Raw genomic sequence first — 13,215 nt, 5'->3', positions numbered from 1 at the left:
GGAATCTTCAATCGAAGCCGTAGATGCAGGAGTTGATCCCTTTTTTTTGGTGCTCAAAGACGTAGAACTCTGGATCTTCCGTTTTTTGATTGCCGTAGTTTTCTTCTTTGTTTCCTTCTTGCCATCCTTCTTAGTAGTTTTCCGGTAGCGATCACGCTGCATAGTATTCTGATGATCGCGATGTTCAGCGCAGAGCCAGTGGCGTTCTCCATTCCTCTTGAATGCCCTCTTGTTGCGACAATAACCAGGATACTTGCATTGGTTTGAACTGAGGTTTCTTTCTGGTTGTGAGCCCCTAGCGTGGACCTTGTTCGGCATTTGGCACAGCTAATATCTTGACAGCATAACATAGCGTGAGTGCTGTCGTATCAGGACGTTCACCGCACCAGCAGTACACACTTACCTCCTCTGTAGCGACGCAACTGGTAGCAACAAGGGCCTGTCAACTGTAGCTTTTCAAAATGAAAAAAATTGTTGTTGTGCTCCAACCTATGTATTTGCATATGATGCTTGGGGGGGCGGTGCCCAAAAGTTTTTTTATAATAAATTTTTCGGTATTGGCCCCTTAGCAACCGTGGCGACCAATCGCCGTGAGGATGCTGCCATACTAGTAATATTTGAACATTCTCCAGGAAAACGATTTCTGTGCCAAGGCTTTTCTGGTTTAGATCCTATTTAAAGCAGGTCCTTAGAGAAACTATAAAAATCCTCCAGTGAAACGACATAGAATCAGCGCAGGCTCATTGGATCGAAGTAAGCGCTTTTAACAGAAAGATGCTTTTTAAATACAAGAGCCCATTGGTAAGAAAAGTAGTAAGAGTTCCAGATTCCCGTGTACTACTTTAGGTAGGGTATTAGGAATTGGGAGTTTATGCCTTGCGTTTTTATTCACCAAGACGTCAGTGGATTCGCTTTGAGTTTAGCCACGCGAGCTTAAACGAGAAATCGGCACCTTTCACACGCAAGCGTTTGTTAATCTCGATTCAGTTCTTACAAGCTCTCAAGACACTCACCGTTGTGATCCAACGACACTTGCATGATGTAGACGAATACCAAGTTCAGCTTCGTCTGAACGATACCGGCATACACATCCAGAACGAAAGCTAGCTGCTGCAAGCTGGAATACCCGAGCTTGCGCTTTAGCACAACGATCAGCATAACAAATGAGCCGAGCTCGAAGCAGCTGTAGAGCAGTGTGCTAAGCATTTTGGACGTGAACTCTTCTCTCGATAATCCAGCTAATGCCGGGTAATGGGCACTGTTGGGCATGTGGAATAGTATGAACTGATGCAGACCTGTGTAAGACTTCGCATTAGTATCGATATGTCCAATAGCGTTTGTAAACGCTAGACATCTTACAGTATATGAATGGCAATACCACTTCGACGTACTCCACCAGGACGAAATACTCTATGATGAAGAGGAGATGAGCGCTTCTTTGGACAAAACGAGCCCGTTCCTTCCGACTGAATATCAGTTCAAGTCTGTCATACTTAGCCTGTGGGTCTTCCGCTGCCACAGTTATAATGGGAGCCAGATGATGCTTGGTCTGATGCCTGGCAGGTGCGATAACAGGGAGAACTCGTGTCTTCTTAAGTATTATAAATCTCTGCTTGCGGCTTCCATCTTGGCAGGTTGCTCTGCACGATTCCCGCGTGGTTTTATTGCTGTCGTTTTTACTGTTCGCGACGTCTGTGGACGATTTCCTGTCGCCAGCCATCGCTGGATCAATGCAGTGTTGATGTTGATCAATATTCAATAGACGGACAGCTATTTGGACAAAGTTTTCCTTTGCACTCGGGTGTTCTGGCGGGATCTTGTGCATTAGCAAGTTCACTTCGTCAAGACGTTTGACGATGTCAATCATTGAGACCCAAAACTGGAGGAGGTCTACTGCTATGATCGTTGCTGTGGATGTCCAAGAAGAAGCGGTCTGGAGAACATTCGATACGTAAAGAGCGTTGTAAACTTCAACGACGAAGACGACAGACTGAGGTTTTTGGTCATCATCGGCAAGTGCACGGCTGATCCAATTCTTGGCGATAATCTGGATAATCGGTAAGACGGCGACGAAAACTACTTGATGCATGCCGGTAAGCGATACAAAACCCAATATGTACAAAGGATACACAAAGGGAAGCATCGTTTGGCAGTTGTAAATGACGAGCTGTCTCTTAACATCCACCAAGATCGAAGGATCACTTCTCCATTGGGGTCCAGAGATGTATGTGAAGCAAATAGCAATCACGATAACGAAAGGTGGACCTGCGATAAGTAAGCCAAACGGGAGCGGAAAGACGGTCAGAACGCAGAGACCGAATACGGAAGCTGTAGCTGCCAGTATTGAAACCCTAGTTATCTGGAGCCTCGTCAACTGAAGACGAGGCGCTCCGTGGCCCATCTGGACTAGCGTTGAAGCACCCATAAAGCAGAGTATAACCCATGATCGGGCAATGTAAACTCCATTTTTGTAAACTCCGGCTTCAGCTGGAGAGAGTGGTGGTATCTGTTTTAACAAGCTCAACACAAGGCACGGCAGTGGAGTCAGCACACAAGCCAGTAGAATTCGTCGATTTTTGAGGCCGCTCATGTAGAATCCAAGCTGTCGAATCCGCTCAATCGAATAGCTGCCTTGGTTCTCCACTTGAAGCGAAATCCATGCCTCCCAGAGACGCTGTCGAGCATTTTGATGACTCCCTACCATTCTAAAGGGTTTGTACGAGGTACTTCACGACTACGATCCATATATAGCCTCTGTGTAAACTGGTCTCTTTTTTTAGCTTCATATTTTTAAACATTAACCCCTCCTATTTTACGTCGTAAGCACCGACTTTATTTTAGTATATTTATTTGTATGGATGTGTCTTATCCACACTGGATTCCCGCTATAAACTGTCAGAAGATATTCTGAGCTACGTCGTATCACGAAAAGCCATAAGTTACGAATTTCAAGTAATTTTTTTTGTCGAAGCAGATGACTATTTACACATCCGTAGAGGTCCTGGTACAACAGAGAAAGAACTATATTTACATAAGCTAAGTGCTGTCCAGACGCATTCAAACGATTGCCGATTAATGAGCTGGCTGATCCTCTTCATTATCGGCCTCACCGTCTTGCTGACAGAGTAGCTTACGCCGAGTTGGTTTTCGGGTGCCAGCCTTTGCTGATCGTCGCAAGACGACTCGCTTGCCGAGCGATGCTGGGATGGAAGCCCCCACTATCAAGATCTTCGTACCAAATCTGATAGCATGTTTTGCGCACGCCTCCGTAGCTATGGCGCGACTTGGGGCAGAGGAAGCACTTTGCATCTGCGTGTGAGCAATCCTCACAATAAAAATAGGTTGTTTGAAAGGATTTTTTCGATCCCCTCGTAGAAGAGCGCATACTTCGCAAGAGCGTTGCCGGGGCTTTTGGATGCCTGAAACGGTGGCCCAATCGTTGAACTAGATGTGCTAGTGCCCGTCTACTCGGCGGCGCTTGCGAGAGCAAGCCATAGGAGAAGGTGTAGGGGAAGTAGCTTCGATGAAGTCGTCGGCTTGAGTTGCATCAATTGCTTATGAAGTAGAATATACCATTCTCCACGATCTTTTGGTACCAGCCTCTTGATCCGGCATGTTTCCTTGTGTGTGAGACACGCATTGATGACTGACATGTCCATGAAACCCATGAACAGTGACTTGTAATACTTTCTGAAACGGAAAGCCGTTTGGGTTGAATAGGGCTGCAGGTGGATTTGATCATGTACATCATCTCCGCCCATCCAACTTGGGTAATCAGTAACCAACTTTGGGCATTTGACGCAAGACGGCCCTATCATCTTGAAGTTGCGACGAATAGAGTCCTCTGCCATGACTGGACCCGTGGCCAGGCAGTGGACCGGCTTTTGGTCCCACCAGTGGCCAGCTATCATAGTCGGAATCGCGGCGGAGCGAGATAACGCAAAAGTATCACGATCAATCGCTCGAGGACGTGTTTTAAGTTTTTTTAATAACTTGCTTGCCGAGCCCCAGTCTGTTGACCATGATCGCTTCCACCCCATAGATATTCATCGATAGAAACTGAATAGCCAGTGGAATAGAGTAAAATCGGTCGATTACTATCTATCGAAGCCCTTGTGATCGGTCTCCCAGAACGGCATTCATGTTTCGAATCACTGCAGCAGTCCCCGTCTTTTCGTCGACTGCTTGCTGATCACCATACTCGGTCTCACGCTTTCCGACGTACACCTCGAATCTAAAGTAGTAAGTTTCGACGTAATAAAATATTCTTATTATTATAATTCAACCCGAAAGTTACGACATAATTATTAAACCAAACAAACTTATCGGTGGCAGTATGCACTCACAGAATTACAAGCCATAACCAACTTAGTTCCGTATCGGTGGGGCTTGTCGGTCATAAACATCCGCGTGGTGTTGCGCTAGGGCGTGGCTGGTAGTACGCCTTCGTCAAACGAGAGCTTACTGCCGAGTGACCAAGCAGCTCGAAACCGAGTTTGCAACGTGGCGACAACAGGCCGTAGCTTCGACAATTTGTCTCGAATCCATGGGGCTTTGTTGCTCACGACATTGGAAGTCTCGAGAAATTGACGTGCAGCGATTTCGAGCCGTGAACTTGCCAACGTTGCCGGCAGGTATTGCACCGTCCTCGGTGCCGCGATAAGCTACGCGTCATTGGGTTCAGCATTCTTGCCACTAAGAGCCCAATGACGTTGCGTATCTCATGGGTTTCGTACGCAGCCTCCACGCGCAATCGCCTTTCGATCTGCTTAACCGCCTCGGGGGCTGGTACAGTGCGTTTCCTTTGCTTCTGTCGAATTCGCTTAGCTCTGGCGTGTACCGTCTGCTTCTTGTAGCGATTTGTCTCCTTGGTGATGGTAGCCCACAATAATTTTGGTAGGAAGTAAAATAGAAGCAGCAAGGGAGAATCAGCAATGTCCTGTAGCTCGCTGATCGGTACGGCGACGTCCGTAGACAGTCGAAGGTACCCTCCACTGTCGGCTTCGATGATGGATAAAGGAGGACTTCACTCAAAGCTACGGAGCGCGGCCTTGTCGATCGACTCCAAAGTTAATTTGCCACCTAACGCCTCGACAAATGCGTCGTCAGAGCAACGCCTTCATCGGCCTTAAGTGTGTCGTCGGGGTACTCACGCCTCACGATGACAACGTCGCCACTATTGTCGCTCCTGTCGCTGCCATTAGAATCGACGGCTTCGTACTCATCCGAAAGATGTGTGCCACACGGCAGTCAACCTTCACAGTCCCATCTCCACACACGCTTGCACCTTCCCTCTCCAGACTGGCGCCACCATCATCGTTGTCGTCCGAATTGCTCGACTCGGCGCCTGACACGAGACGCTGGAACGCCCCCACGACCATCTCGCGATCCGACTGCTCCAACGGATCCTCCGCTTCCGACTGGGGGTCACTGTAACGTCCACCGGCACGATCTCATCACTACCCACCTCCCTCTCACTGTCACCACTCTCTTCAGCAATAATCCCAGACTCGATGGCATAAGCCACCACAGCATCCTCCCCTAGACAAGTAATATAAATTCGACAAATAAACCACATAACCATATACGAACTTCGCACCAGTGAGCGACCTCCCGTCCGGCGACGTGTAGGTCCACTCCTTCGCAAGTCCACCGGAAGGTCTCTTCGACGTCCATCCCACTGCGCGTAGCTGCCGCCAGAGATGCTTGAAGTCGATGGCGCGCACGTCCATCGTGCTGGCAACTGCTGATTCATTGTCCGCGTACTTGATCGAACTCTCGCCATGGTGGTAAGTTCTTGAATGAGACATCAGTGGCTCGAGTCGGCGCCCTCGACCACTCATCATTCTGTTCGGTGCAGCACATCTACCCTTCCCCCAACCTTTCTTTTACATTTGCCGAATCGACCTCTTTCAGCTTATATTATTTGCCACCAAACTTTGACTTGGTTAAAGTATCGTATCCTCTTTTTTCGAGCCATTTTCTGTTTGAAGGTTCGAATTACGTCGTAAGTTACGACTGTCGCCCTACTTAAAGTCGTAGCTTACGACGTTCGTAACAGAGGGGTTAACCCCAAAGTCGGTTCCTGGTAGCAATATCATTGTATAACACGTTTGGTTGAATCGGAAAACACCCACCAGTACTCACCAAGATGGTCTATCGGCATCTGCATCACATACACGAAAAGCGTCATCAACTTGGATTGCACCATCGAAGCCTGAGTTTCAAGAACGAATGCCAGTTAAACGACACGGACACTGACACTTACGACTTTGTAAGAGTGAACATAAAACAATTGCGGGAAAACGCAAGCGAATGCACACATAGAGCGGGGCTTTTCGATGACTGACATGCTAAAAGAGGAACAGACACAGAGCATATGGTAAAGGACGTCACATTTATGAAGCAATGAGCACACTCATCATCTGGGGGAAACTAAGGAGGGCTCTCCAGCTGGCAGGGCCCCCACATAAAAATAAACAAAATTCGGAATAAAAATATACTTTTCGTCGACAGCGGCAAAAAATAGATTTGCCGTTGCCGACGAAAACAACTAATATTAAAATTATTCGTCGCAACGGAAATCCATTTTTTTGGCAGTTACCGACAGAAATCAAGAAAAATGCAACAACTACTTATAAACAAACAACAGTATCATCTTTTTCATCGTCTGGCGCTCCTTCGCATTCACGGCTCAGCCTCCTCGTCAGCGCCCTCATTGTCTTCGTGGAGAATTTCACGACGAGTCTTCAAGCGGACGCCGACACTTTTGGGAGCGCGGCGCAGCACGACTCGCTTGCCAAGGTGTGCTGGGATCTCGTCTCCGCACGCAAAGCCTTCGTACCACACTTGAAAGCACGTCCTGTCGCCACCTCTGCGCGCCTTACTACACAGGTAAAGCTTGGTATCGGCTTTGAAACCGTCTGGACAGTAGTATGCCGTCTGGAACGACTTCTTCAGCTCGCCAGGATAAACCGATCAGACCTTGCACGCCCGCTGGTGTCTCTTTTGGACGCCGCCTTTCACAGTCACCCAGTCGTCAAACTGAACGAGTGTGTGACCAGAAGATGGGCGCCGTCGCTTGCGTGCTAATGGTGACGGAGTGGGGGCATTCTGAAAGGCTTCGTCCTTGAGCTGTAAGAGTTGCTTGTGGAGCATGGTCAACCACTCGTAGCGTTTTACAGGGGCCTCGCCAGCGAGGCGGCTCGCCTTCTTGTGCGTGAGGTACGCTTTGACGAGCACAAGATCGAGCAGACCGAGAAAAATACTCTTATAATACTTCCGAAATCTAAAGAAGAGCTGGATGGAGGAGAACTGGAGACGGAGCTGGTCATGCACGTCAACCCCACCCATCCAGCACTGATAGTCCGTCACCAGTCTTGGTCACTTGAACGTAGACTTTCCCAGCCCTTTCAGGCTCCGCAAGGTAGCTCTCTGGCTTGCGGTCCCACCAGAGGCACGCGACCATGGTAGGCACCACTTCCAATCTTGGGAACTTGAACGATCCGCGCTCAATCCCCCGGGGTCGCGTATTGCGGCTCGCTACGACTTCACGGTCGAAGCCCAGTCGATTTATCACGATCGTTTCGATCACATACACAGACATGGAGAGAAGCGGCAGGGCTAGAGCGACGGACGAATTGAAGCGGTCAATGACCACAACGCGAAGCCCTCGGTCACGACCGGCAAGAACTATATTCAGGCTCCGAATGACCGCTGCAGCACCTGTCTTGTGATCAAATAACTGCTCATCCGACTCCTCGGCTTGGCGTTTGCCGACGTAGATCTCAAATCTGAAAGATACGACATTCAGAGCACGCTCAAAACTGTTAAAACCGTAATTTACGACTTAAAATTTCAACCAAAATCAAAACGCATCTGTGGTAGTATGCAGTTGCAGAATCACAAGTCATAAACATCTTGGTTCCGTAGCGATGCGGCTTATCTGGCATATTCATTCTAGTCGTGTTGCGTCTGGACATAGCTGGTATACGTCTTCGGCGAACGAGATAAAATTTGGTGGCATCCATGCACTCAAAAAATCATCCTGCAGTACATCATAAACATCTCGAATCCTCCACAGCTGGTCTTGGCGATTTGAGTTTTCATTGTTCGCAAAGTGGATATCGCGGAGGACCGAAGTGCAGCAATTCCGACTCATGAACTTGTCAAAATCCCCTGCCATGAGAGCGCCATCGTCACTCATTGCCCCGTGTTGGGAAAAACGTCGCGTGGGGCTCAACATGTGAGCAACAAGAAGTCCAACCACGCACAGTATCTCGCGCAACGTGTACCGGTCGTCCCTACGAATCCGTCGCCAAAGTTCTCGTAGCGTTTGCATGTTCTCCGTTCTGGGAGCCCTGGATCGCTCAAACCGCGTTCGTTGGTCCACAGTCTGCCTCTTGACGCGGTTTGTCTCAGTTGTGATCCGCTTCCATAGACTCTTCGGTACGAAATAAAACATTAAGTCAAGAGGTGAGCCCTTCTTACCTCGTAGTACTGGGATCGGATGGGTGGTCTCCTGTACCAAACCGCGAAAAGTCGACGTTTCCTCCTCCAAAACCGACGACGTTGCACCCCGTTTTAGGCTCCGAGGCGCATTCTTGTCCATTTGATTGAGGAGCAAGGTGCCACCCAGTGACTCGATAAAGGCTGCATCCATGATTGGTGATCCCTCATCATCAGAAGACCCGTCGTCATCTTGTTGAGGACGAACAGTCTCCACGTAGTCGTCGTCCGAAAACTGGCCGTAGTCGGAGTCCGAACTCAAGCACTCGTACTCTTTTTGGCGGTCCCCAGGCTTCATCAAGTTTAATCAGATGGATCTCGCGGCACGAGTGGATCATCGCATTCTCGATCGTCCTTTGGCTCCTCCACCGACTCATCTCCAGAATCTGGGTCCGGCTCCGTCTCATGTAGATGCGTTGGAAGGCTCCGATCACGACACTCTGCTCCGTGACGACTATTATGTCTGACGTATCTGGTTGGGAAATTTCGACAGCTCTAGCAACCGCGTTTTGGGACAAATCATGTGACTCACCGTCCTCGCTATCGCTCCCAAACAGCGCATCGACTGTGTTGGCCGAAGAGCGCCAAGCTGCAGTCAATTTGAGACGCTCCTACCAATTCACTTTCACATCCATCGGCACCAGTGCCACTTACGCGGCCACTGTCCTCTTCATAGTATCCTGCATTCACATCAGCTTCATCCTCACTTTCCTCGCAGCTACCGTATTTCTCGTCATCCTGGATCAGTCCTGTTTCAATCGCGCGGTCCACGACAGCTATTTCCCTTACCACATAATATTAGTTGCAGCACATATTCACACAGCAACTGCGAAACGTACCATAGAAAACGCTCTCGCCTTCTTCGGAAGCGCCGCTTGATGGTTTAGAGTATGTCCACATGGTAGACAGACCTGTGGGGCGCTTTGATGTCCATCCTGCGGTCTTGAGCTGGCGCCACAAGTAGCCGAAGTCCACAAGACGCGCACCCAGCGAGGGTGCCGACGCTTCCGGAGAAGGTTTTATTCTTCGACTGGCTCGGACGGGCATCTCACTTGTGGCTGACGCAGTAAAATCTTGAAGGGCTGAAAATTCTCCCTCTTCTCTTCTAGGGACGAATCATTTGCTGACAGTTGGAAAGACGCAATATATCCCTTCCCCTGGGACAGTCTTTGTGTGCACAGCAAAAACCGCTTCCGTCTTATATCCTTTCGCACCAAAAACAAACTTGATTTTAGTATTGGGTCGCGGTTTTTAAGCCACCTCCTGTTTGAGAAAACAATTAAGCCGAAAGTTATGACTTAAAAATTGGACTACGTCGTAACTTACGACTTCGGTAACAGGCGAATTAACATGAAGTCTGGGTCTAGTGGGCCTGTAGAAACAAATAAACCAATTTATGTCATACATCTTCATCTTTATGAAGTTGAAGAATATATTTCCCAACATGCCAGGCACCTGTACTGCACTTTCTCGTGAGCAAATGGATACTTTAATAAAGTCAAGGAGGCTACTAAAATGGCCAGACCACTAACTTGTGAAATCGGAAAAAAATGCTATATAAAAACGTTTCACCTGCTGCAATTGATTTGTTAAAAATCACAAAAATCAGCCTGTTACTCCTCATTTCAACGCTAGCTCATAGGTGTCAATTCGACTATTAGATGCCGAGTTATCGGAGATTTAGTGAAAGCACTCAATCGAGGCTACTAAAGTGACACTTTGCCTTAATAGAGATCACCCTAAGTAGTTATGCCTTAACTGGCTTCTAGAGCACCTGGAGCAGTGTCTCGGGTGTCCACAAGAGTGACCGGTCATTCTTTAAGTAACTTGGGGCTCACTGGATTGTACCCCATTACACAATGGCTGGCGACATGGGATCACTTAACTAGCTCTACAGTTTTTGCGGGCATGTATTTCTTATTATTACAATTTGCGTTTGTTTTACCCGTCCAATCCTAAGATTTTAGCTAGTGCTCTACACTGGCGAACGCTAAGCAAACCTTGCAAAGCCAGTGGCGTCGCTTAGCGCCACTAATCGCCATCGTCAGCTCAGGAGTGTGTTCTTGGTGTGGTAGGGGATCTGTGATCAGGTCTGCCATGTCCTCGCCGGCATTGAAGTCCTCGCTGGTTCGAGTAAGATAATCTATATGAAAGTGCCACAAGAAACCGGCATGAGTTTGCTCTGTCTTGTTTTGTTTCTTCATTGCTAGCTTGTGCGTAATAAATGCATTCAACAAAGCGAGATCCACCAACCCAAGAAAAATGTTTATTTTTTACTTCAGCGCATGAAGCCAATCACCTCCACTAACGTTCAGGTCGAGGTCATCCGTCGTTTTGAAAAAGCGGTCGCGTCTGTCCAAGAAGTTCTCCCAGTCGACATCATCAAGTGGGACACCACCCAGTCGTGTATGACAGCGCGTGTAATCGCGTGTGAGCTCTGAAGAGGTGTTCTCCGCATCTGAATCATACTGTTCAGTAGAATTCGGAGCGCTCTCAGCCATCTTATGAATATCCTTTTCAAGGAATAGGTGGGACATCAGTAGTCGTGTCAACAATTGAGTGGTCTGAAAAATACGTAACCAATATAAGTGCTAGCCCAGTATGAAAAGCAAGTGAGATCATAAGGCATGATGTACCACTTCAACGACGTTTCCCCTGACTTGGCAGGAGCAGCATTTTTTTCGCTTGCCCCTACATTCGCGCTGTCGCTATCGTTCCAGCGACAAATACGTTTTGAAGGTCGTGGGGCTTGACGAGCACGGGTCTTGGCAAAGGATACCTTCGGGATCGCCGGTGAGGTGTCTTTAGATGCGCTAGATTCCTTTGCAGCAGATTTGTGAATAGCTGCTGGGTTAGGCATCTGCTCTTCCACTCCTTCATTGTATGGGGGCGTTTGAGCGATCTCCGAAGACGGCGCTTTGACATCGGCAGGCGATCCAGTAGCTTCGTGCGATGTTGCCAAGAATTCAGACCGGAACGGTGTGACTTGAGCTGTCGCTTCGGTCGTAGGCACGCTGAATGAAAGCCATTCTCGACGATGGCAGCTCGCCTGATAACACAATTTATTCGATAGATACATAATAAAAGGTAAAACAGCGCACCAATGAAGAGGTGCACAACTTTCGCTCCGTTGACGCTGCCTCCCGGAGGCAGGTAGTGCTGGTCATTGCTGAGGTCTGTCGACTTCTTGAAGGTCCATCCCTTTCTTTTGAGCTCGCGCCAAATTTGCTGGAGCGACGTCTCGTTTGTAAACACCAGGAATGATGACCTCTTCTTGGGGCGCGAGCTTCGGAATGAACCGCTGGCAGAGAGCGCTGCCCTATGAGGATTCTTATATCTGCAACCCTAACCGCTTCCTGTACATTACATGACACATGAGACGTGGGCCGTACTGGTGACACTTCTAAATTTATCCAATACAAAGAGGTCTGGTCGAAGCCAAGTCTGTTGCGGACACCTCGGATCGCTTTCACCTCTATAAATAAGATTCCGGAGGATTCGTTCTACGCGGGTAGAGGGCTAACAGCTGCGAGCATGTAGGTAACCTCCTGTTAGAATATCTGATCCTTTTGTCTCCTAACCGGATAGGAACCTCGTTTTCTTCTATGCCCTTTTCAGCGATTCTCTAACCGTGTGAAGTATAACCTAAATTTATAAAGAATTTTGATGAATAATCAGCGGACGGGTAGATAGGTAGCGCTAACAATTTATTATTTTAAGAGCGAAACACCTAAACATGTTTGCAAGCCCAACTAACAGTTTGTGTGTAGTAGAAGTCACAAACATGTCTGCGGAGTACACGATTTGGTATTAGTAGATGTAGAATACTAAATATTGCAGGTAAACAGGTCAGTCGATTCGACTCAATTCAATCGATTCAAGTCGATATGTTGTGCTTATCTGGATTCGAATAAATTACGATACACAGGATCTTGCTGACTTCCCTAGCGCCGGTCGCTGCAAATGACCACAAGGATCGCAACAATGACGGAGAGGTCCAAGCATAAGGCACATAATCAATCGCAAACGCTAGCGCTGAGACCTCGTAAACGTTCAGATCATTGAAGCTTCATTAAGGAATTCGCGAGCGGTGCGTATGTATGCCAATGCTGTGCTCGGAGCGGCAAAACCCATGTGTAGAATACCAAAGATAATACAACAATGACAATGCATCTCGGGAAGTATCATACCATTGAGTATCTCGGCGATGTAGTATCTACAACTCGACAAGCGGATTGCTATATCATGGGCTCAGTCGGAGCGTAAAACAGCGCATCCACGGCGGGTTTATTAAAGCCGACGCTGATAGTGCTCCTGTTGAGTGGATCGTGGAAACCTCACAGCCATTTTCTGTCTTAGAGCAGCCGAAGTTCATTTTCAGTGAATTGCTGGAGCCCTCCAACAAAGTCCCGTGTAGTCATCGCCACGTTATTATCAAGTGAAAGTAGGAAATGTATTTGGCGCTTAAAACAATGGTACTAAAGATAACGCTGTGTCGAACCAGTATTACGACCGATATGTGGACGTATGTGGCCAATTGGGCTTATCCGGGTGGCTACTCTTCATTGTATCAATTGTGGGTGGCGCTTGCGATCCGTTACCATAGGCTTCAAAAGGGCGCAATACTCCTAAACGGGTCTAGGCCTTGTTAATCATCTTCGAAAGGTGATAATGTCAACGGATAGCGCTCTGCTGTCCTCCATATGG

The 13,215-nt window shown here is 48.1% G+C and overlaps 3 protein-coding genes across 3 annotated transcripts; all 3 read right to left on the bottom strand.

The window, feature by feature from the left end:
- Window positions 1-899: 899 nt before the first annotated feature.
- On the bottom strand, window positions 900-1,720 carry PITG_12922 (uncharacterized protein; the record flags this gene model as incomplete). Its single annotated transcript, XM_002900432.1, has 3 exons — window positions 900-952; window positions 1,014-1,295; window positions 1,681-1,720. The coding sequence occupies 3 exons, from the start codon at window positions 1,718-1,720 to the stop codon at window positions 900-902; spliced, it is 375 nt and encodes a 124-aa protein (XP_002900478.1).
- Window positions 1,721-1,770: 50 nt separating this feature from the next.
- Window positions 1,771-2,704, bottom strand: PITG_12921 (uncharacterized protein; the record flags this gene model as incomplete). Its single annotated transcript, XM_002900431.1, has 2 exons — window positions 1,771-1,796; window positions 1,849-2,704. 2 exons carry the CDS (start codon window positions 2,702-2,704, stop codon window positions 1,771-1,773), a joined length of 882 nt encoding a protein of 293 aa, XP_002900477.1.
- A 7,771-nt stretch (window positions 2,705-10,475) lies between these two features.
- On the bottom strand, window positions 10,476-12,044 carry PITG_12920 (uncharacterized protein; the record flags this gene model as incomplete). The annotated part of the gene is made up of 5 exons (XM_002900430.1): window positions 10,476-10,651; window positions 10,808-11,021; window positions 11,204-11,499; window positions 11,610-11,845; window positions 12,016-12,044. The coding sequence occupies 5 exons, from the start codon at window positions 12,042-12,044 to the stop codon at window positions 10,476-10,478; spliced, it is 951 nt and encodes a 316-aa protein (XP_002900476.1).
- Between the last annotated feature and the right edge of the window lie 1,171 nt (window positions 12,045-13,215).

The sequence above is a fragment of the Phytophthora infestans genome, genomic scaffold, assembly GCF_000142945.1.
Source record: "Phytophthora infestans T30-4 supercont1.25 genomic scaffold, whole genome shotgun sequence".
Lineage (NCBI taxonomy): Eukaryota > Oomycota > Peronosporomycetes > Peronosporales > Peronosporaceae > Phytophthora > Phytophthora infestans.
The sequence above is the reverse complement of the archived record's forward strand: the minus strand, read 5'-3'. Positions and strand labels throughout refer to the sequence as shown.